The 26284-nt window shown below is 35.4% G+C and overlaps 1 protein-coding gene across 4 annotated transcripts in view; it reads right to left on the reverse strand.

The window, feature by feature from the left end:
* Grid2 (glutamate ionotropic receptor delta type subunit 2) overlaps nt 1-26284 on the reverse strand; it is a 1411364-nt gene that overhangs the window by 228407 nt on the left and 1156673 nt on the right. For all 4 annotated transcript variants that reach the window (XM_021734724.3, XM_078021917.1, XM_005337550.5 and 1 more), the window contains exon 13: nt 12595-12790. In XM_021734724.3, the coding sequence (XP_021590399.1) occupies nt 12595-12790 (196 nt within the window). The remainder of the gene's footprint in view (nt 1-12594; nt 12791-26284) is intronic.

Consider the following 26284-nt stretch of genomic DNA (forward strand, 5'->3'; position numbering starts at 1 on the left):
GAGCAAGCTAGATGTTGCCATCTTCTAAGATCTCCTTTGATTTCTTTCTTTAGGGTTCTGTAGTTTTCATTGTATAGATCTTTCACCTCTTTCATTAAGTTGATTCTCAAGTATCTTATTTTTTTTTGAGGTTATTGTAAATGGGGTAGTTTTCCTCATTTCCTTCTCAGAGGACTTGTTATTGATATACAGAAATGCCTTTGATTTATGGGTGCAAAAGTACTAGTCTTCTATCAATATTTTATTTTTTTGGTACTGAGGATTGAATTCAGGGGCACTTAATCACTGAGCAACATCTCCAGTCGCGCACACGCGCGTTTTCTCTCTCTCTTTCTCTCTCTCTCTCTCTCTCTCTCTCTCTCTCTCTCATATATATATATATATGAGAGAGAAGATTAGTGCTCTGTCTGTCTATCTATCTATCTATCTATCTATCTATCTATCTATCTATCTATCTATCTATCTATCTATCTGTGTGTGTATACACACACACACACCACTTTTAAAAAAAAAATTGAGACGGGCTCGCCGCTAAGTTGATGCTGAGGCTGGTTTTGAACTCAAAATCCTCCTGCCTCCACCGCTTGAGTTGCTGGGATAACAGGCATGCATCACTGTACCTGGATCAATATTTTAAAAGGAGGTATTTCAATTTATTTAATCCAAAGAAAAGGATCCAAATAAATCCATAGTTGATGTATAAAAATACACCTTTAAAAATGTTCCATCTTATTAACAATTAGAAAGATGAAAATTAAAATGAGCTATATTTCATTGATCATTTTGAATCAAAATGGAAAAATAAGAATAATACTATTTAAAGCTGACAAATTCTGGTAAGAAAGTAGGGAGTAGAGACACTGTTAATTTATTGACAGAAGTAGAACTTGGCATAGTTTTAGACTATGTTGAGAAGAGTTATTAAATCTGTGCATCTGCACATACCCTTTAAGCCACCTAAAAACCCAATTTTGGAACAGTTTTGTAAGAAAATTTAGATATATAAAATGTATATATTCATTATAGATGTTTTAAGAGAAAATACATGCAACTTTCAAAGAACAGTGATCTGATAAATATTAAAAATTCATGAAATATTTTGAGAGTATTTAAAAAATATGAATAGTATATGCAAAACTGAAAGATGTTTATGAGAGAAATTTAAAAAGATAAAGGCAGGAGAGGTTTACCATGGTGTGAAACGGGATGGCTAAGTTGAACTGATTTTAAAATTCTGGTAGGATTATGATTTTTAGTTTTTTTATATTTTATTTTGCCAACAGAAATTTTTAGAAATATATGTGAATTTTCTGATTTAGCAAGTAGTCTTATTGTGTAGTAAGAACTACACAACAGCAATGCATCATTTAATGTATTTTTTGGATAAAGAAGTTTGTAAGTAGAATGGAACCACCAGGAGTCAAAGATGTACCTATTCATTTTTTCCATCCTGGAGAAATCCAAATTTAAATTTCCTTTAGAATTTTTTTCTTTCTGTTTGAAAGGGTAGATGTGTGTTAAATCAGAACTAAAAGCAGAGGCTTTGTGCTGCAGTTAGGGGCTTCTGCAATTTACCCTGAGTGTACTTCTCTCATGTGGTTATTCAACAGTTTGAAATTAGGGTCCTAACACTCACTAATTAATGTTCCAGAAAAAAATCATCTTACACTTCATGAATTCCATTTCCACAGTTTAAAAAATATATATATGAAAGAAAACTGAGATTCAAAGTGTCTATATGTTCTTTCCAATCCAGACATTTCTTTTCAAACATCTTGGTTATTCTTTTCACATCTCTGCTCATTTAGTCAGAATTATGTGATTAATGTCCAATTAGCAAGTTCAGATGATACATGACCCTGTATGTGTCTTAGTTCCGCGGCACAGGTGGCACCTCCCTCCTCTGTCACCTTATTGTGCACCTTAGTCTCTAATTCCTTTTAGTTTCTTGCACATGCTGTGATCCGCTCACCTTCATGCCTTTGTTCAGGCTGTTTCCGCTCTACCCACTAATTGCTATCTCCCTTTGACTTAATTAAATTCTCCTTATTCTAAGTTCAACACCACTTCTTCTAGGAAGCCTTCACTGACCTGAACTACTTTCATTCCCCAGGCTAAGCTAAACCTCTTTCTATGTTCTCATAGTATCTCATACAACTCTCTTTCTGGTAGCTATTATTTTTGCATCTAATTTAGCAGCCACTGAGTAAATGTTGAGGAAAGGAAGAAGCAAATGAAAGGATGGATTAGAAATGAATTTAGCTAATAAAAATGAGAATTGCAGCAGACCTGGCTTTCATCATGGGCTTAAAAATACACTTTTTTCCCCACTATAAAAACTATTAAAAGTGCATGCCTTGCGAATGGTAGGTTGGTAGTGTCATCTGGTGCTGTTATATTTTCATATGTAAAATACATCATTATTTTCATCAATACGCACTCTGGTATATAGAATCAAAATGTGCATGTGTGTGTGTTTGTAACCCAAAATCTTGAAAAAATATTTATTCATACTGTACTTTGTGTGCTATAAAATCTGACAAATTCAAACTTAAGATACTTAACAACTGCTTAAGAAGTTTATGGTGCTAGATTTCTCCTCTCCTCTCTGAGAAAACACCTGGCTGATTTTGATTTCAAATATCCACAAGGATGATTATTAATAAAACAGGTTTTAAAAACTAGTAATAATGAGAAAAAAAACTGCCACCCAAATCCAGGCATTCAAAATGCAGTAGCAGGGATGCTGAAAATGATCTCTCTTTTTGTTCTGCTGGCGCAGGTCTCTTCTTTCATTGTGTTATTGGTGACATAGTCCTAAAAACTCTGATTTCTGGAAAGCAGAAAATATACCAGTGGGAGGTGAACTCCCAGCTACAGGGTGAAGTGCTAAAGTGAATAATATATTGTTTGCTGGAATCATTTGGCAAAAGGGCAAATGCAGCAAATACGCCAAGCCTACTGCTCTGAGAGCTCAGGCTTGGCATTTTCATAGTTCAGAGCTGTTTAGTATTTTGTTTTGTTTTTCCTCCAAGCAGGGTTCAGTTTGATTATTCTTTTCTGTAATAAGGGCCTAACCCACATTTTAAGGTCATGCACCCTGTCAGTTTATTACCAAATTGCACATTGAAACTCAAGTTAGTTCTTACAGCCTCCTGCTGCAGGCTCATTAATTGTCATCTACTTTGGCATTTTTACTCAACACCAATTGATGCTCTAAGAGGAGGGAGTCTGGAACAAACAGAAAAGAGGATATGGCCAGTGCAGCTCATGAGTTTGAGGTACCGAAGACCAGGACTAACTATGTGTAAAACTGTGTCACGGTTGAAATCTGTTTTCATCTCTTGTCCTTTTTTCCTTTATATATCTTGATATGCACTTCATCCTCAAGTCAAGTCTGTGTCACTTGCTACCTATCCCAGCTTCACTGAGCGGCAGGAAGCAAAGCCCTCCAGTCTCCCATCTGCTAGTAAGACTGCTGTGAGCCAGGCTTTCACCTGCTGTTGGAATAAAGAGGAGCCCCAATGCCTCAGTATGCTCTTGATAACCTGGGCACCTGCACCTCACACTCATCTACTCATCAACCTATTTGCCTACACCCTCCAGCCCACATTGATCCTATATCCCAAATGCCTACCATCATGCAAAGTCCAAGGCTTCTAGGTCACTACTTATATATATTTTTCATTACTATGGGTTTGCACATCCCCTGACTTTGATTAGTTTTTAAATTCTTCCTCAGATTCTTCCACTTTGCTCTATGGAGATCACTATAGTTAGTTATATACTAAATAACTTTTTTTTTCTAATGGGAAGACTCTTTGGAGAAAAAGGGGATGCAGTGAATAATGCTGGAGAAACTGGAAAAGCTGAGATTAGTCCAAGCAAACTAGTACATGTAGTCACCTTACCTATAGCTGCCAGTTTTTTTTTTTTAATACACCTTCTTTTGCTAACTAGAAACTGCTTATACTCTGGTGAAGTGGACCAGACACCTCCACCCAAAAGACCCTGCACCGTTATTAAGCTTCTCCTCTTGTCAGAAAGATTTTTTTGAAAGAATGTCAACAGGATTTCATAGGAGTTCTGCAGAGAGCTCAATGGGGTTTGAAGCTTCCTCTTTATGATAAATGCTGGGTTTCCAGACAAAACGTGTGAAATCTCTGTCTAGCCTAGGAATATGGCACAAAAAAGTAACTGTTAAGTTCCCACCCACTGATATTCAACCCAACCACTTCATTGAGTATAAATCTAAAGAATTTTTCAGACTCAGGGTTCAGAGATTTTTAAGCATGAGTCCCTCTGGACCGCTGTAGCTTATATAAACCTGCTTCCCAAAAATTCCTTGGATGTCCAGCCTCATCTGTCCTACATCACTGGGACTGTTACCTATGGTGTTTTCAAATGGAGCCTATTTTTCTTTGCTATAACATTTGTGCACTTTGGCTGGATTAGGAGTAGGTGTCCTTCTTGCCACTAAAACTACTTAAGACCCTTGACTCTCAAGTCCTTCAGCTTTGAAGTTCCTGTTATCAGACTATATTACCTGCTACTCAGTCTTGCTGTGACAACTGAGATTTTGTCTTTCCCCCAACACCATTTGGTTTTATCAGTTGGTTTCTGTCACTCTTTTAAATACAAACTCTGTTTATTCTTGGTGATTTGGTTCTTCACAAAGAAAATTCTTTTCCAGTACGTGACTCTCAATCTCTTGGCTTCTTCTTCTCCAAAGAGCTTGTCTTTCTTTTGTCTCAGCTACTCACTCCCATGTTGGATCATCTTTAATAACTGCACTCTTTGTTATCTCAATTTCAAATGTTATCTCAGAACTAACTTATTATAACTTTTAATTCTACCATCTGTCTCACTGACTCCAATGTTTATCCATTCAGGCCTAAAATCCACTCTTCTTGCCATTCATTTGGTATCTTCAATCCCCCTTATGTCATTGCTTCTTTTTATACAGATTGGATTCCATGATCCATAATAATAATCATTTTTGGGGGGTATATACTCAACTTCTTTATCTCGACCATACTTACCTGGTAAACACTAATTCCAGTGAACCCTACTTCATGCTGACTTACATTTAGGCAGCTGAAATTCAAAACTACAGAAAAACCTCAGCATCATGCTGATTGGTTATGGCCAATGGCAAAAGGGCACTTAGTCTCGTCTAAGAAGCCTACTTTTCTCCCATTCCCCAGAATTACAACCCCCACACTAACTGCTTCGAAGTTCAAACTCTTTACCTGTAAACTGGATCCCAGGACTTATCTCCTACTCAAATTTCCCAGCAGTTCTCATGTATTTCTCCTGAATCATGAATTTACCTATCTTTATCAGACCTCCAATATATAGATATTATCTATGTCTTCTTTCATTAAAAATTTTCTCCAAATCTCACATCCAGTTCCAGGAACCCTTCTCATTGGTTGGCATTTCCTCCGAGCAAAACTCCATTAAAAAAGTTGTCTATTCTCATAATTTTCACTTCTTTTCTTCTAATTCTTTTTTTCTCTCCAATTTAATTCTGATTTCTTATCTTTTTTTTTTCTACTGGACTTGTTCTTGCCAAGGTCACTAGTGGCTAGTGGCTGTTGGTTATCAAATCAAGGATTAGTTCTCAGTCTTCCTCACATTTGATTGACAGGTATCATTTGACAGATTGTGGATTCTTCAGATTTTTTTAAAGATCCCCCTTTTTTAATCATTTGCTTCTAAAATCACTCTTTTGATTTTCTTCCTGTCTCAATAGTGGATCCTTCCCTGAGCTCCTTTCTATCTTGCCTTCCTTTAAATATGATATTGTCCTAGGATCAGTCTTCACATATCTTTTTTGGTTAGATATACTCATATTCTTGGCTACCTCATTCAGCCTTTTGTCTGTAAACATCAACCAGATAACTATATTAGTTAATTAATTTCATATTAATTACTATGTTAAGGACAAATTATCATTTGGCTTCTTAAACCTGTTTTAATCTTAGTTTCTCCAATTTCAATGAATGACAATTTCATTCTTCCAGTCTCTCTGTCCAAAGACATTGAATTTGATGTCAATTACTTTTTTTTCACCTCCCAATTATTATCTTTTAGAAAATCAGAGCTACCTTCAAAATATATTCAAATTCAGTCACTTGTCACCACTTCCAACATTACCACTCAGGGCCAGCCATCACTGAGTCTCACTTGGATTACTGCAGTGGCCTCCTCACTGGTCTCCCTGTTTACATCCTCAACCCCCCTGTTCTCCATACAGCACCAGAGTAAACTTTTAAAAGGGTTATATCATATCACTCCAAACCCCTGCATTGGATCCCAATCTCAGAGTAAAGCCAAGGTCATCAAAATGGCTCCCAGAATATTACGGATCAATGATTCTGAACCACTTGAATGGGACTTAAGAAATCCTATTGCCTGCCATTTCCAAGTAAGATACAATTTGAACTTTAGTGAAGTCCAAAGCATTAGCTATTTTAACAGCTTCCATCCAGCCACCTCTCACTCTGATCTGATCTCCTATCCTTCTGCCCTAAAACCCCAATCCCTCTCTATGAACCCTGTTCCAGGCACATTGGCCTTGATATTCTTTTTTTTAAAAAAATATTTCTTTATTTTTTAGGTCATGTTTATTCTTTTTTTTCATCAAAAAACATTATATTTATTTGAATTAGATACAAAGTTTTTTTAGTACATGTACTTTGTATAATAATGTCCATCACATTCCACCATCCTTGCTAATCTTCTGCCTCTTTCCTATCTAGAATTCATCTAATCCTACCATGCTCTCCCTCTCTACCCCACTATGAGTCAACCTCTTTATATCAGAGAAAACATTCAGCATTTGTTTTTTAGGGATTGGCTGACTTTGCTTAGCATTATCTTCTCCAACGCCATCCATTTACCCACAAATGCCATGATTTTGTTCTTTTTTATTGCTGAGTAAAATTCCATTGTGTATATATGCCACATTTTTTTAATCCATTCATCCACTGAAGGGCATCTAGGTTGGCTCCACAGTTTAACTATTGTGAATTATTGGCCTTGACATTCTTTACCCAACCTGGTCTCTGCCTCAGGAATTTTGAAGTGAGTTATCCTCTACCTGGAGCACCTCCTGTTCCCTGTCTCCCCACTATCTGCATGTTTCACACTCTGTCATCCTTCAGAGCTCTCCTCAAATTTAACTTTTTCAAAGAGGACTTCCCAGACCATTTTATATGTGATATTCCTGCTTCTGTTCTCTTTCATTTTTATTTTTCCAATTTTTCTTTATAGCATATGTTTATGTGATTTCTGTTGTCTTCTCTTTACTACACTAGACTCTGTGATGGCACAGAGACTTTGCTTGTTCTGTTGTACCTTTCATTGCCTAGAACAATGCCTGGTAATTAATAGGTGATTATGTGTTAAATGAATTTGCAAAATTGAAGGTTAATTTAACCTAGTTTTTCAGCCAAACTGAATAAAACAGGGATAGGCTTAACTCAACAGTTTATAGGGTCTGGCTGTTTTTCAAAATCCATGATATTGACCATATTGTTTAGACTTTTGTTTTGGCTTCCATTGCTAGTCTTTGATTTCCTGAATAAGATTAGTGCTGGGTCCAGTGGTTTGGCTTGATGCCCTCTCTGGACCTTACCTGTTCCTCCAGTAATGATATTTCTTATACTGTACTGCTCTTGAGCTGATAAATTGATGCCGTCCTTCTGATTAAATACTGCTGCTGCCTGGCACTACCATCCATTTTCCTGTTACGATACACTTTTGGACTTTGTTGTCTGTAGTATTATTTACATACCACTGTGGTCCTCTGTCCAGGACAGAAGTTCTAATTCTACCAACAATAATTTTTATTGACTTCCCTAGTGTTGATCACTGCTCAATTTCTAGAATGATTTGTTCTTATAATAGGTTTCCAGCAAATTAATATTGGCTTCATAATAATAATCAGGGTCTTCTTGTTTCAGTGTTGTTTATAGATCCTTCATTCCTGGTACAGTCCTTACCTGTGACCTGGAAATTTTACCATCCACTCTCAGAAATTACCTGTCTTATGCCCCTGTCTGTTATAAAGTAATATGACAGACTAAATTCCATTAATGGCCTAATGCCAGTAACTCCTTAAATTTGTAGCATTCTAAAATGTATTTGGGCGCTAACAGGGATGGACTTTCCATGGCATAATTTCAGAATGTTGCGGAGTCAGCAGAACAGCCCCCTAACTTGTTTCCATCTTTCATATTGCCACCTTCAGTTTTTCCCAATGCAATAATCATATGATTTGCCAAAATATGAGTCAGATCATATTAATATTATATTCAAAACCCCTAAAGATTCATATCTGTTAGTTAGGTTCTTGTTGCTATGACCAAAATACTTGACATAAACGACTTAAAAGAGGGAAGATTTATTTTGGGTCATCTCATGTTTTCAGAAAATGCAGAAATCTCATGATGGAGGATGTGGTGAGCAAAGCTGCTCATCTTGTGCTGCCAAGAAGGGGGGAGAGGCACAGGAAAGGGCTAGGGATAGATATAGTCCTCAAGGCCACATCCCCAGTGACTTACTTCCTCTGGTCATTCCCCACCTGCCTAGGGTTACCACCCAGTAATTTATTCAAATAAATAATAATCCATCAAGTCGACTGATACTGTTACATTCCCCACTATTCAATCATTTCACCTCTGAATATTGCTGCATTGCCTAACACATGAGCTTTTGGGGGGACAGTCCAGATCCAAACCATAGCAATATCCCACATGTAAAAGCTAACTTAGAATGTTTTATACAGCCTTGGTTTCCAAATCACACTTGAACATGCATGTGAATCATGTTCAGATTTTGTCAAATGAGATCCACATTCAGAATGGTGGTGGTAGTGGCTTAAGAGTCTGCACTTCTAAAAAGCCCTCAGGAAATACTGATGCTGCTAGTTCATAGGTCCACAATTTGAGGAGTAAGTCCCTACATGAGTTGTATCCTCTTTACATTCTAACCCTTCACTTCTCTGAGCTTCTAATATTTCTGATATTATCCCTTAAAGCTAATCCACACTGGCCTCCTTTATGGTCTTGGAACATTCTGGAATGCTCCCACCTTAAGGCCTTTGCACTAGCTGACTCTCTGTCTGGAAGCATTTTCAATCAGATATCCTATACTCCACCTGTTGCCCCTGCCCCTTTACTTCAAGTTTTTGTTCAAATCTCACTTTTTCAGTGAAACCTTCATTGGTCACTGATCTAATAAATCAGAGCATTCTGCTACTCCATATTCTCTACCTCCCTCTTCCATTGTACCTTTTCCCCTTAATACTTATCACTACTGAAGGTATAACATCCTTTACTTACTTTGCTTAGTGTCTGCCACGCTGGTTAGAATGCACACTCTATGAAGGCATTTGTTTACATTTCTCTTCACCCCAGTGACTAACCCCTAACACATAGAAGATGCTTGGTAAATAATTGTTGAATGTCTGAAAAAAATTCTGTTACATTATTTGAATCATAACTTTTTCTATTTATGCAAAAGGTCCTAGGCAGAGCAAGACAGAAACAAATTTGTTGTAGTTTAATTAGTATTGTTCAGTGCAGGCGAATGTCTCACAAGAATAGTAAGTCAGAACTTGTCTACTTAATGCTCATTTATACAGATTTTCTTGGTACCAGTGGAACAAGAATGTTAGATGGAATCAGGACCCATCTTTAAGTAAGAGAAACTTAATGAGACTAGTAACACAATTAAAAACAAACATAGCCTGCACATTATTAATGAGATCTCTTTCAAGTTATAGATCATGAGGACTGTGTTTCACAGTGATGCAGGTTTTCCTGGAAGGCAGTTACTGGATATGTGGATTCTTATCAAAGATACTGTAGAATAAGTTTGGCCTTTTGTGGAATGTTGACCTAGAAGACCTCTGAAGTCTTTTCTGTCTGCACAAATTAGAAATCAATAATAGAGAACAGGAAGCTGCTTTGTGAGGTGTGCAATTTGAGTTGCTCGAAGAATCCACAGTCACACTTCACGTTAGAGTTCTCGATTTCATGAACCTCCAGTGAGAATAGCAGGTTAGGAGGTTATTGTATGTTTGTTGGTTGATTTTGTTTTTTTAATTTTGAAGCTGGTCAAACCTTGCAAACTGAACCAAAGTACATTTCATTATTGTGACCTATTCTCTGCCCAAACAATTTTCAGCTGCCTCTGCCTGGGGTGAAGAAATATATAATACAAACAAATTTCACTGAGATATTTTCTGTTAAATGTGTAAAGGCATTCTTTACCAGACTGCTAGTAAATCAGGAAACAGAAGAAATATGGTAAAATAAATATTTGAGGCCTTGATTTTTTAGTTTTAAACTTATTAGCCCTTTTTATCAGCATATTATCAGGAGATAAAAATTGTTCTCCACTTCTTTCACTGCATTTTCTTTTTTATTATGTCATAATTTCAAGTTAACATTAGGAAGTATTGAGCAATAAAGCTTTGTAGTTACCAATCTCTCATAAATACATTGTCTAAGGTAATCTTCAGGACCATCTGATGAAAGGTTTATGGCTCTAATTATACTGTTTTATTAAATTATACATATATTACCTTAATTAACTTTGACAAAAATGGGAGAATTAGGAATTCTTATCTATTATGAAACTCTGAAGGTCTAGGCACTACCTAGCTAGTCATGTGTACACATTTTATTTAAAAAAAATGAGCTAGATTCAAAGTCAGGTTGATGTGCTTGCAAATCTCATGTTTTTAAAAATTTTATAGTATTTATCACAATTTTAAACATTTTATTTATTCACACTTCACTTCCCTTTTTTTTTCCTTACAGACTCTATTTCATGAATCTAGTGCCTATTTCTCTGTTGCTGAATTTATCTCCAGTTCCTAGATCAGTGTTTGGTATATAATTGGTACTTCATAAATATTTAATGAATGAACAAATTAATGAATGAGTGACTATGTACATTTTCAAAAAATATTTAGGTAGCCTATAGCTATCTAGTAAAAGAAAAGAAAACGAAATATCTCTGGAATGATACTGTATAGAAAGAGATTGTTAGGCATGGGGAGATTTGGCTTCTAAAATGAAATTGAAATATAAAATTTGAATTTTTATCTATACTAATCCTTAAGGAGAAATTTTCTTTTTAACATTAGACAATATAATGAAAACAAAACAAAACAAAACAAAAAAACCAAAAACTTTCCCCTAAACCATTTAGCCTTCTCATTTTAGAGTTGAAATTCATCTATATCCTAAAATGTCTTCCTTCTTTCTCTTACCCCCATACATGTGTTCATTCACCCACCAGATCCACCTCTCCTACTTTCCTCCCTACTAAGGACACCCTGTGAACTTCCTGGAGCCAATGGTCCTCATTAGAAAAAAAAAAGAAAGAAAGAAATTTTAGGGTAAATGCATGGCCCCTGGGAAACTGGGATTCTTATAATGAGGGCAAAGGACTTAGAGGCCATTGCTAACAGAATATTCACTGATTATAGAATATCCACTTCCTTAAAGGCATTGTTAGTTCTTAGAGGTTTACCTTAGCATTGTCACTTCTCAATATAATGACATCAATGTGGTGACTCTAGTGGAGACAGTGGTAAGCAGATAAGGGGCATCACATGGAAGGCTGAGAGCAATGCTGGAGCCTATGGCTGGGGAATTTTAATAGTTAAAATATTCTCTCATATAACATCTTCCTTCTGAACAAGAAACTTAGACTAGGGGTCCAATTATTCTGCTGCACAAGATCACAGAGGGAATATGCACAGCATCATTGCTGCCATTTTGACATTCATTCATTCACTCACTCATTCATTCATTCCATAATTCTTTGTTGAATGGGGATCACATTGACTTTCAATAGGTTAGCTCCTGGACACAATTTTAAACAAAAACCATTCAGTTCTCACACAGAGATTGCTAGGGCCTGAACTGCTTTAGTATTCATGTAAAGAAACTATGGTCCAGAATAAAAACTAGCTTGTTCAAAAAAGGTGAAAAGCCTTTCTAAGCTTTTTTTTTTTTTCCTGGTCTATTATTTCTAAATAATGCTTATAGAAATATAAGATGTATAGAAAGATTTTTCACACTCAGAAATAGAAACTGACATTTATAGGCATGCTATTTGTTGACAAGATTAAATTTTGCTTTGAAATAGCTTCACATAATCACAAGATAAAGTTTTAATCTAAAAACAAATGCAATGTAGAAAATACCCTGAGTCATTTAAAAGAATTGTATAAACTGAATGATATATGGAAAGGAATTTGTAAAAACTTTTTAGTCTTCATGTTTATAATTCCTTAATCCTTTTCAGAACAAAATACCAGCACATGTTTTTTTTAGTTTGGGAAGTCCATGGGAAATGGATTTGTTAAGACACTACAGAAGACTTTGAACTCCTCTCCTGATGCACTGAATTGTTTCAAAACCTTCTTTAAATCAACAGAAGCTACAATTTACCTGAAAATTCTATGTTAGAGTTAACAAAAAACAAGAAATAAATTTCTACTTAGCAATTCCAACATGGAAAATAACAATGTAAAGATTACTAGTGAAAAACCATGGCCAATACCTTTTGAATGCCTGCTTGGGACTCCAGGACATTGTTCTCTGATCCATTGCTTCGGTTGATCATACGCCACATTTGGGAGTACATGCTGTCCCTCTCAAAAGGATTCAATCCCTTCATGCGGACATGCTCATATACTGCAGAGTCCAGGACTGTGCCATAAGGGATATCTGTTTGCTTGGAAAGGTCCTGAAGAGACCTTGATTATTTGGAGAAAAGAGAGACAGAGGACATAATGATTATTTTCAAGTGAAAGTAAAATTCAAAAAAGAAAAGGGCAATATATGAGAAGATAGAGTTTAAAAATTGTTTTGATTATTTTGTTGTCTCTTAATAGTGAGACAAAATGTATAAGGAGAACTGATGTTAAGATATATGTAGCAAATTATGAGATAAAACGGTCATTATTGAAGAAGAGGTGAAAATTTTTAGTGGTAATGCAGTACTGTTTTGGGAGACCATCACTGGGGAAATAGAAATCTAGTAAAATACCATTAAGATGATCACAAATTAAATTAGATTGCTATGTAATCATAAATAATTTAATAGTTAATTTTAAGTATAACCATTAGCCTATGTTCTTTTAGTTGGCAAGCCTTTAATAGTTTTATACATTTTACATAAACAACATGTTTTTAAATAAATGTATGTTTAACAATTAGTATCGACAGTCATTATTTATGGAGTGGCTACTGCACATATCAGGCAATTGACATGTATTATCCTTATAGCAGTGCCTCATTTCAGAACTGTTTTCCTCAATGAGGAAACTTTTAGGTTGAGAAAATAAGTAATTTAGAATGCAAAATCAGGGAGGGTCAGAGCTAGGATTAAAATGTAGGTCTGTCTGCTTCAAAGGTCACAGTGTTTCGAATGAAAGATACTATTATTTCTGTATTTCTCTTGCAATATTTGCTGTTTTTTTGTATATGTGTGTGATTGATTGTATGTGGTGTATGTGTGTGTAGTAGACAGAGGGAGGGAGGAAGGGAAGGAGGGATGGAGAGGAATACTGACTTCTGTTTGTAGTAAAATAGGACAATTTTCATATTCCTGGAAGCAGAAGATGTTTTCAGCTTTCTTGGTTATGGGATAATGATCGAGGATTTTCAAATCCATCTTTGAGTTAGAGATGGTATTTATTTTTCTCAGGTTATCCATCTCTAGTTTGGTGGTCAGTTTCCTTAAATTTGGGTTACAGAGCCACTCTATAATTTCTGATTTGGAGAATCTGGTACTACTCCTTGGAATTCACTGAATTTGTGTTTGTGAACAACTTTAATGACTGACATTTAAGAATAAATGTGGCTTTGACATAGTGTTCAAAATCCAATGCTAGCATACTTCCAACTAACTTCTAAGAATGGGAGCAGATGTTTTGAAACACTATGCCATATTTTGAACGAGAAAAAATGCACCAGGTACTCCACAACATGAGCCATGAATTAAATGTAATGTATACTTCTGACCTTTGGTTTGTTTCTAAATGGAGTTAACTAATGATTTCCTGAGGGTCTTTAAAACCAACACTTGCATTGGACAAAGAATTGGGAATATTCTTAAATTCACTAATCTCCATCATGTGCAAAACTGTGGGGCATAAAATAAATTATGGGTCCTGTTTGTTAGAGGTATATTTATACCAATTTCTAACTATAACTTTCAGCAAAATTTAATTTGCATTTTGTTGAATTTTGTGTTGTTGATATATATCATTTACTCCAAAGAAAATACTGCAGTAATAATTTCTTTTTTGCTTTACCAATTTGTTGTGTAAATGATGCACTTAAAAAGTATGATTTGATGAGAATTTTCTGGAATATTCTACAACTACTAAATTAATTCTAGCATTTTTCAAAAGATAACTAGAGTGACAATGTAAATGAATAATTGAGGGCAAAAGCAAGAAAAAAGTGAGTTGCATGTAGATAGAATACAACTTAATGCTAGAGGGACAGGGTATTTATTTTTGGGACATACCATAATTATCTTGGTGATATTGTAACAATAAGAATTTTGTTTCAAGAGAAAAAATTACTGCTAATTACTGCTAATTTATTGATTTTCTAGCAATGGACGCAAAGCTGTATTAAAAACACAATATTTTCGATGTATTTTCCACTGTGTGGTTGAAGGTACTCTAAAATGGTAATACAGAAAGAAGAAATAAAATATATCTATACAGGTTATAACAGTCTCCATTGATTCAACTTCTACAAATGCAAGCTTCAGAACTGTTTTCACCATGTTTTCGATGAGGAAACTTTTAGATTGAAAGAATAAGTAATTTAGAATGCAAAATCAGGGAGGGTCAGAGCTAGGATTAAAATGTAGGTCTGTGTGCTTCTAAGGTCACAGTGTTTCAAATGCAAGATACTTACTATTATTTCTGTATTTCTCTTGCAATATTTGCTCTATGTTCAAGGTGAAGTAGTCGTACATAGTACCATATGGAATTTGAAGGTCCATGTTATGGTTTACCAGAAACCCTACCAGCATATGATCAACCACTTGCTGCTTGTCAGTTCTGACAATCAGTCTTGATTATAACTGTCAAAGGCTTCAATTTGGCAGAGGTGAGATTTTAGTTTAGGGTGAATTTTTTCTTTTTTTTTCTTTTTTTTTCCTTTTTGCCTGTATCCCCCAAAATACAATCTTGCCCAAAGGGTCACACTATAAAACACAGTTCAATAAATTTGTTTCCTCTTAGCCTTCCATTAAAGCAGAAATCAAAAGTTGGGATTCATTCTCTTTCTTCTTTCTTTTCTTTTCTTTTCTTTTCTTTTTCTTTCTTTCCTTATTTCCTTCTTTCTTCTTTCCTTCTTGTACTAGGAATTTAATGCTGAGGGTGCTGAGGGTGTTGTTGAGGATGTTGCTAAGTTGCTGAGGCTGACTTTGAACTTGCAATCCTCCTGTTTCCACCTCCCCACTCGCAAGGATTACAGGATGCACCACCATGCCTGGTAAATGTTGGGGTCTTTAATATAAACAGTTTTCTGTTTCACAGCTTCACCTTAAATATTAGTTTTAAAACCCAAATATAGATTTATACTATCACCAGTTTAGTTGGTGAAACCGTTTTGTATACAATGAAATTTTAAAGGAATATCTGAATATATTGCCTATATGAAGTTCCTGATGTCAGAAATCAGGCAGCTTATTTTTAACATGCTTCAAGTTTAGAACAGCAGAGCATTTTGTAATTTAGAACAAAGGCATGTTCCCTCTAGTAGTTTCTGATATCAAGTTCAGTGTATAAATTTGCCTTGAGACATGCCTGCAATAAAAATTACAGCTTGTCGGATTCAGTGTCGTTCCATTATAGCACACCAAGACAGCACCAAAGGTGACAAAAATAAAATGACTGAAGCAAAATGAAGTGAACACAAACAGCTTATCATAGAAAGAGAAGGCTGTTTTAGGAGCCCAACATAGAAAAGGAGTGCTTATCATGAGTAGCCATCTTGGTTTTTTTTTCATGCTAATAAGATTTTAGAGCAAAAGAAATGTGATGGCCTATGTTATGAACCACTGAAAGGACTCTATTAGGTTATTCTCCAAGCTGTAATCCTTAAAAGTTGTATCTGAAGGTCAAATGCTGAGTGAATATTATTTAAATAGGGCCAATCACTGCTTTAAAATGCAAATCAATCCTAGAATCATCCATAAGCATCTAGGACATAAATTAATTTACCATGGTGGATATTAACATTTCTTCCTAATAATAGGCAATGTCTTCCCAGGTTGCAGAAGGAATGAGGGAATCTAGAACATTTCAAAATAGAGCTGTGAATACACTTGAAATACACTCCATTTTTCTCCCTATAACCCACACACCACTCAATGCATGCTCACTCTGTGAATCTATTAAACCTGAGCCCCCCACACCCCAGACACATTACCTGTGTCACACGTTCACACAGAGTGAAAATTGAAAGTATGTGACTGTAAGGGGTAAATGATAAAAGAAAGGAAATGTTTGCCACACTAACCAGCCTTGTTTTTTTAACGAGCTAAGATTCTTTTATTTCCCATTCTGTTCTCCTGTCAAACTGTATTCAACCCATGGGCACAAAACTATGCTGATAGAGAACAGGTAAGCATCATGTAGCTATTTATATGAATATTACAAGGAACTGGCAATTTAGGGAAATTCTGTGGAAATAAATTTTAGGAATTCAAGTGGACCTACACTGATTTTAAACTCTTTACATGAGAATAAACATTTAAACCCTTTCAAGAACTTAAAACTAATTTTGATATATGTGATGATCTTAAATATAACTGACAGCAACAGCTTTTATATTGGGTAGGGGAGATTTCTTTTTTTTGCTGCCTCTTTGAGGATTTATTTGGATTGTCATCCATTGGTTAACATCTTACAGAGGGAGCATGGTTTACCTTGTAATGCAGGGGAAATTCTACAGTATTTACTAGGTATAAAAAAAAATAATCCTGATTGGTCTATTTTTTTTTATTTTTTATTTTTTAATTTTTTAAATTTTTTTATTGGTTGTTCAAAACATTACAAAGCTCTTGACATATCATGTTTCATACATTAGATTCAAGTTGGTTATGAACTCCCATTTTTACCCCAAATACAGATTGCAGAATCACATCTGTTACACATCCACATTTTTACATAATGCCCTATTAGTAACTGTTGTATTCTGCTACCTTTCCTATCCTCTACTATCCCCCCCTCCCCTCCCCTCCCATCTTCTCTCTCTACCCCATCTACTGTATTTCATTTCTCTCCTTGTTTATTTTCCCATTCCCCTCACAATCTCTTATGTGTGATTTTGTATAACAATGAGGGTCTCCCTCCATTATCATGCAATTTCCCTTTTCTCTCCCTTTCCCTCCCACCTAGTGTATCTGTTTAATGTTGATCTTTTCTTCCTGCTCTTCCTCCCTGCTCTGTTCTTGGTTGCTCTCATTATATCAAAGAAGACATTTGGTATTTGTTTTTTAGGGACTGGCTAGCTTCACTAAGCATAATCTGCTCTAGTGCCATCCATTTCCCTGCAAAATGGGTAGGGGAGATTTCATGTCGAGCAGATCTGTTATTTGTGATCTATGCTCTGTTAGGTACTCCTATAACCTTATTTTTTTCTTCTATAAAGTGAAGAGAATAATTCCTCTTCAGAATCATGAGAGAATCTGTCATAACAGCCTCTGACCAAAGTCCCAATTATGTTTATGATGATGGTGATTTTCTCTCTATAAGGCCACATTTAATGATTTCTAATGAATATCTCTTTGTGGAGAAGGCAGGATGGCCCTTTGTTACATTGTTGAAGAGGAGATTCAAGCATTGGGCTAGAATTGAACAATGTCTGGTTTCCCTTCCAAATACAATGTTGAATGAATCTATGATACTTAATGGTTGTAAATTTCTTAATAGTGGATTATTTAGGCAGGTTATGATTTTTATTAACAAAATTATGTTATAATGAATGGGTCACTAAAAATGTTTATATTTCTAAAACTATCAGATAGTTTTTAAAAAATCCAAAGACTATTCCCTGTGCAGTGAACTTTCATTCATATTTTTACCTATTTTCCTTTAACAAGAGAGTTGATGTTATCCACATAAAAATTTTTCGAAGAGCTTCCACAAGCCTCTCTGTCCCATCTCACCATCATCTTCTTTAAAAAAAAATTAAATTGAGCTTGGTTGTGGGAATGCTCACCAACAAATGACATGTCTGATCTGCCAGCTCCATCCCAGGAAGGGTAAGTCTAATCCAATTTTTAATGGAACAGAACAAGTCAACACAAGTTATTACATCAGAAGGGATTTTTCTTTGGGTCAGGGAGAGAAATGAAATGTGGCTGATAGGATTAGCACTTGATACTTCAGGCAAAGGGCTGACAGTGGAAAACAGACCAGAAGGAGTATAGAACAAGCAGTTCAGGCCTCTCAGCCCGCCCCTCCTCTCCCCAGTTTCCTCCTCTGGATACCGGGTTGATTTCAGCATCCGCCAAAGCTCAGACACTGCTGCAGGCCCAGGGCTCAACCAAGGGCCCCAGGGCTTTGTAGCAACCACATAAAGAGCCAGCCTAGTGCCCAGTGCCCAGTGCCCACTGCTGTCCATTGGCTCTAGCAGGTGACAGCTGCTAGGCAAAGAGGGCAGAAACAAGTTTTCTAGCATAAAAAGTGATTCAAAATTTAAAACTTAAAAGAACAACATGCCATCAGAATGAGAATGTGCTCTTCATACTCAAAAAGCAACTGAAAGTGTTGGAAAACAAGATTGGGTGGTTAGATAAGGCAGGCTTGTGTCTGAGAGGTACTGTCCACAGCCCTAAATAACCTCTCAGTTTCTAAGAGTAGAGGTTTGAAGACATAAAACTTTAATTTGTGTTTCAATCTTTGAGCAAATTGTTTCTCCAAAGTTCAATTGCTTTCGCCTATTAAACAGAGCGAAATAATAATTTTAGGCTGAGGTATTTGGAAGTTTGAATTAGATACCATATGTAAGACATTTTCCTTAGTGATTAGCACTCTAAGTGCTCTATTAGTAGTAATTACAATTACTAATTTTATTATTACTATTATTAGTTTTACTTGTTCGCTGCTATTCCCTTGGTTTCTAGAAATGCCATTTCCTAATTTTCCTATCAATTAGATTCATTCTCCACTAATCATTATTCTTTACCTGTGGTCTTTCATTCTAACTTCTCTTTTCATATAATCTGTCATCAAATTCTGTACCTTTTACTTTTCCAGTCTTGAAATCTGTGGTCATTGTCTTTTAAAAGTTTTTTTTTTTTTTTGCCAATACCCTTGGCATTTTTACTTACTCATTTCTAAGTCTTCCCTGTCTCTACATTAACCCACTGCTAACCCATCCTCCATACCACAGCTTAAGTGTTCTTCATATGAACATTACACATGCTCAGGAAATGTGTAATTTAGGGTGGATCTAACCATACTACTGCCTTGTTTAAATATGTCTTATCCCAGAGCCCTTAGAAAATGCTTCCATCTCTTTAGTTTTCAAGATTCTTCAAAAGTTTCTCTTAAATCTTTTTATTTCCATTATTAAAAATAACCATTTCCCCTATTTACAGTCACAATTAGGCCAAACATACCATTTCTTCATTTTTTTAGTTTATCACATCTTCACACCTTGGTAGATGTTTTCTCCACAAAAGATGCTTCCTTGTCTACCTGATGAATCCCTCCCCTTTAAGAACAAACTCCACTGTCTCTTCAGTGAGTGGTCTGCTAACATTCAGCATATGTTCACATTTTAGCAATTGTGTTATGAAACTTTACTTCTTTACACACCTTGTTACTGATTCTTCTTAGTTTTTAAAATTCATTATTGAAACATAGAACCGAGCACTGGGTCTGGAAAATAATCAGCAATCAATGAAGCTCATTTGTTTTGGCTAGTCTTTACTAGAAAAATACTCTTGGAAAAATCAGATTCCCATTTAACTAGCACTGCATAAAAATGGAGTTTTAATTATATATTATCAGCCATTCAGTGGGTAATTTATCATGGCAAGAAATATTTTGGGGTGGAAAAAATATATATATATATATATTATTTTTTCTTCCCCAAGAGATCTATGGGAATCTCCATTGCGACAAAATCAGCTGTGAAAGCTTTATCAGTGAATTGCTTGCCAAAGAATTTTGCCATGTATGTAAAATAAATAAATTCAGCAGCAAATCAAATAAAAAAGAAAATCAAACAAACAGGACTGAAAAAGGTATTTGGAAGAGCTTATGGACCATGATTTTGGCAGACATCAGACCTGGAACAAAGTGGACTATCTATTCCTAAAGGCTAACAGTGCAGACAGAGAAAAGTGGGTTGTTCACTGAATGATTTTTGACTGAAATGTCAGAAGCGAGATGAAACAGAATTGCTCAACTAACTCTGTCAACTGAAATAACTAACATAAATAAAAGAATATGATTTTAATAGTTAAAGAAGACACAAATACCAAGAACAAGGAGAGAATAGCCACCCTTGGTAGTATTATTAGTATTACAGAAAATTAATTTGGGGGAATTAAAAAAAATTTTGTTTTTAATATTTATTTTTTAGTTTTAGGTGGACACAATATCTTTTATTTTACATTTATGTGGTGCTGAGGATTGAACCCATTGCCTCAAGCATGCTAGGCGAGCACTCTACCACTGAGCCACAACCCCAACCCATAGGGATTTTTTTTTCTAGTAGGATATCTATATAATGAGGAGTAAGACCATGTGTGTGCTCTACTTAGAGAAGAATGAAATAGGCTGTCCACCCTCCTACTGTGGCATAGCCAATGGCCAGCTGTTCTTTGAGAAACCACATTACTCATTTTAGTAGCTCCCTTTCCTCAGGAAAGTTTTCCCAATCTCCTCAGATATAAGTTAATAATGAAAATCAGATGAAATGCAAAGGTACCAAGAGCATATGTTGAGGTAAATGGAACTCCTTGCTATAAGTAAGGAAGTTTAGCTTGTAGATGGTGTGGTTCATATGAAGAGCTCAGGGAGAGTGTTGCTTTAGAGAGGAAACAGGCTCAGGAAAGAGAAGAACATTCCTTTATCCCCATAATACCAGGTCTCTTAGTTTTTAAAAGATTAAGGTCCAAGTGACTTTAGAGGAAGAAATAGGGCTTCTTCTCATAGATCAGATTGTATGGCTTTAAAGTGTACATTATGGGGAAGGTAATCAGGGGAGCCCAGCACACGTCTCTCTATGGAGACCATGTTCCAGGGCTGAAGTGCTGTGTCTTCATTCCTCTCCCTGGTGCTGGAACTGCTCTCTTCTCAGGGCAACAGAAAGTCCTTAGAAGAACAAGCTCAAGTCTGAAGTTGGAATATCACCAGAAAGGGCAGAGGGTGGAGACTTCTTTTCTTGGGGAAGCAGGGAGAGTTTCCCAAGCAAGACCTTCTGTGTAGACAGAGCGCTTTATAGGAAGTGTCATATGAAGAGCAAAGACTGGAGATGTATGGAGGGTCAGCAGATGAGAGGCTCCAGGAGGAACCCTGGAATATGGACCAAGTGGTGCAGGCATTCCCTTCACTCTGATTTGTTCCCCTCCCTATCCTCAGTCAGAATCCTTCACCTGACCCTAAGCCCTCCCTATGTGGAACAACAGAGTACCTCAGATAAAGATAACTTCTTGGGCTCTGAACTTCTCTTTATTATCCTATTATTAACACATATTAACTGTACAAATAAATGGGTTTCACTGTGACATTTCCATACATGCATGTATTGTGCATTGATCTTGTCCATACTCCCTTCTATCCTTACCCTTCCCTCTTCCTTTCTCCCAAGTCCTCTTCCCATATAGTATTGCTTGAAATTTCAGGACTTTTTTCTTTGGTCTGGCTAATTTCTCTTAAAATAATGCCCTCCAATTCCATCAATTTTGCTGCAAATAACAGGATTTTATTCTTCTTAATGGCTGCACAATACTCCATGTGTGTATGTACCTTATTTTCCTTATCCATTAATCTATTGATGGGCACCTTGGATTATTGTGAATAGTGCTATAATAAACATGGGTATTGTTTTAGTTAGCGTTTTCATCACTACGACTTAAAGACCAATTATAGAGGAGGAAGAGTTTATTTGAGGGCTCACAGTTTCAGAGGTCTCAGTCCATACACAGCAGGTTCCGTTCCTCATGTCTCAAAATAAGGTAGCACATCATGGTGCAAGAGTGTGGTGGAAGGAAGCAGCTCATATGATGATCAGAAAACAGAGAGCAGATCCACTCACCAGATACAAATGGGTACCCCAAAGCCATGTCCTCCATGCCCCACCTTCTCCAGCTACACCCCACCTTGACTTCAGTCACCACCCAGTTAATCCAATCAAGTGGTCGATTCACTGACTGGGTTAAGGCTCTTGTAACCCAATCATTTCTTCTCTGAACTGTCTTACATTGTCTCACACGTGAGCTTTTGGGGGACACCTAATATCCAAACCATAACAGGCACGCAGGTTATTTCTTTTATATATTGACTTCATTTCAAATATATATCTAGGAGTGCGAGAGCTGGATCATATGATATTTCAAATTCTATTGGTATAGTGGCTGTACTATTTTATATTCCCAACAAATATATATAAAGATTCGTTTTTCTTCACAGCCTCACCATCATCATCATCATCATCATCATCATTATTATTATTATTATTATTATTATTATTATTATTTATCATTCTGACTGGGGTTAGATGGACTTTTAAGGTAGTTTTTTTTTTTTAACCAGGGATTGAACTCATGGGTGCTCGATCACTAAGCCACATCCCCAGACTTATTTTGTATTTTATTTATAGGCAGAGTCTCACTGAATTGCTTAGTGCCTTGCTTTTGCTGAGGCTGTCTTTGAACTTGCTATCCTCCTGCTTCAGCCTCCTGAGCTGCTGGGATTACAGGCGTATGCCACCATGCGGGGCCCAGAATCTTAATATAGTTTTCATTTGCTTTTTTTCTGATGGCTAAAGGTGTTTACCATTTTTTTCATATGTTTATTGGCATTCATATTTCTTTTTTTTAAAAAAGTGTTTGTTTAGATCATTTGCCCATCTTGATTGGATTACTTGTTTTCTTGTTTTTATGTTGTTAATTTATTTGAGTTACATATATTATGGATTTTAATCCTCAGGCAGATGTATAACTGGCAAAGATTTTCTTCCATTAGGGTTTTCTCCTTACTTGTTGATCATTTCCTTTTCTCTGTAGAAGATTTTTAATTTGATATACTCCCATTTATCAATTTTTGCTTTTGTATCTGAGATATAGGAGTCCTACTCAGGAAATCATTGCCTGTACCAGTATTTTGCTTCCTCTATGTTTTCCTCTAGTAGTTCAAAGTTTCAGGTCTTGTATTAAGGTCCTTGATTCATTTTGAGTCGATTTTTGTACAAAGTGAGAGAGCCATATCAAATTTTAATCTGGATGTTTTCCTAGCACCATTTGTTAAAGAGGCTGTCTATTCTCTAATATTATGTTTTTGGCACCTTCGTTGTGAATCAGTTGCCTGGAGATGCATAGATTAATATCTAGGTTCTCCATTGTGTTCCTCAGGTCTCTAAGTCTGTTTCTATGCCAATACCATGTTATTTTGATTACTCTGGCGCTGATGAATGTTTTGAAGTCAGTGAAATTGTGAAGCTTCTAGCACTGCTCTTTTTACTCAGGATTTCTTTGGCTATTCAGGGTTTTTGTGCTTCCAGAAGAATTTTAGGATTTTTTTTTTTTTTGAGTTCTGTAAAGAATGTCTTTGGTATTTTGATGGAAATCACCTTGAACCCATACATCACTTTGGTAGTGGTGCCATATTAACAATATTAATTCTCCCAGCCTATGAATGTAGGAAGTCTTTTTACCTTTTAGCATCTTCTTCAGTTTTTTTCTTTAGCGTTTTTAAATTTTAACTGTAGAGGTCTTTTACCTCACTAATTTGATTTAGTCTAAGTTCTTTTTTGTTGTCGTCCATGTTTTCTGTTGTTTTGTCTTAGGCTATTGTGAATGGAACTGCTTCCCTGATTTCTTTCTCAGCCAATTCTTTATTAGTGTATAGACAAGCTACTGATTTTTGTATATTGATTTTTTTTTATCCTGATACTTTACTAAATTTGTTTATGAGTTCTAAGAGTCTTTTGCTGAAGTCTTTAGTATTTTCTTTGAATTTTGTCATCAGCAAATAGGGATAATTTGATCTTCTCCTTTACTATTTGTACCTCCTCCCTTACCCGGCTTTACCCCCAGCTCTTGCCTAATTGCTCTGGCTAGAATTTCTATACTATACAGATTAAGAGTGGTAAGAATGGGTACCCTTGCCTAGTTCCTGACCTTAGAGAAAATGTTTTCAGTTTTTCCTTATCGAGCATGATTTTGACTATGGGTTTATAATACATAGCCTTTCTTATATTGAAGTATGAACCTTATGTACCTAATTCATTTATGACTTTTATCATGAAAGGGTGTTGAGTTTTATCAAAGAATTTTCCTGCAACTATTAAGATAATCAAGTGATTTTTAGAGATTTTATTTATGTGCTATCTTACATTTTTTTTGTTGTTGTTGTGCATATCTTAAAATACCATTGCTTTCCTGGAATGAAACCAACTTGATCATAGTGTATGACCATTTAATGCCCTATTGAATTTGACTTGCAAGTATTTTATTGAGGATTTTTGCTTCTATGTTCATTATGGATATTGGTCTCTAATTTTGTTTATTTGTTGTGTCACTGTCAAATTTGGTAACAGGGTAATACTGGCTTCATGAATAAGTTTAGAAGGGTTCTTCCCTTTCTATTTTATGGAATAGCTTTAGGAACATTGATATTAGTTCTTTAAAAATCTGGGAAAATTTATCAGTGAACTCATCTGGTCCTTGGTTTCTCTTTGATGAAAATCTTATTACTGTTTCAATCTCATTTCTTGTTTTTCTTCTATTTAGGTTTTTTGAAATCATCTTGGTTCTGTTTGAATAGGTCACAGATGTTCATAAATTTGTTCATATTTTCTAGATTTTCCCAACTTATTGGCATGCAGTTTTTCAGAATATTCACTAATGATATTCTAAATTTCAATAGTATTCATTGCAATTACTTGTTTTTCATCTCTAATTTGTTTTTATTTTTCTCCCTCTTTTTAGGTTAGCAAAGGGTCAGTTTTTTTATCTTTAAAAAAAACAACAACTCTATTTCTTGGATCCTTTGTATAGTTCTTTTAGTCTCTATTTTTCCTGTGATCTTTGTTATTTCTTTCCTTATACTGATTTGAGGCTTAGTTTATTGTTGGTTTTCTATGACATTAAAATGCATCATCAGGTTATTTATTTTTAGATCTGTCTTTTGGTCTCATTGCTATAAACTTACCTTTTAGTTCTACTTTTGTTGTATACCACAAGTTCTAGTGTATGCTCTACTTCTATTATCATTTGACATTTTGATTCATAGGAGTACTTAAATTTCTTTCCTGACTTCTTTAATAAACACTGTTCATTCAAAAGTGTTTTTCAATCTGCATGGGTTTGTATAATATTTTTTTTCATTTATTTATAGTTTCATCCCATTGTGATCTGAAAAGATGCAAGAAATTATTTAAATTCTTAAAAATTTGTTAAGACTTACTTTATGGCCTAATATGTGGTTCATTTGGAAAATGTTTCATATGCTGATGGAAAGAATGTATATTCTGTAGCCATCAGATGGAATATTCTGTAGATATTTATTAAATCTATTTGATTTATAGTGTATTTTAACTATAATTTTGATTTTTTTTTCCTATATGATGTTATCTATTGGTGAAAGTAGGGTATTGAAGTTTCATTATTAGTGTACCAGAGTCTATTTTTCCCTTTATGTCTAGTAATGCTTGTTGTATAAAATTGGGTATTCTAATGTTTGGTATGTATATATTTATAATCATTATGTGTTCTTGATGAATTGTTCTCTTGATCTTAGTCTCTTCTGATTCTCTTAAATTCTGTTTTGTCACTTATAAATATAGCTACTCGTAATTGCTTTTGGATTCCATTAGTTAGAATTTCTTTTTCCATTTTTTATTCCTGCTAGTTGACTTTTATTGGCCTCAGACAGAGGTCCAAAGTACAGATCATGGCCTAATATAACAAAGTATATGTTCCCTTCTTGTTGAAGCTCATCCATCTTTATATATGTATATGCATATATATACATTTTTTT

This window comes from Ictidomys tridecemlineatus, chromosome 9, assembly GCF_052094955.1.
Source record: "Ictidomys tridecemlineatus isolate mIctTri1 chromosome 9, mIctTri1.hap1, whole genome shotgun sequence".
Classification (NCBI taxonomy): domain Eukaryota; kingdom Metazoa; phylum Chordata; class Mammalia; order Rodentia; family Sciuridae; genus Ictidomys; species Ictidomys tridecemlineatus.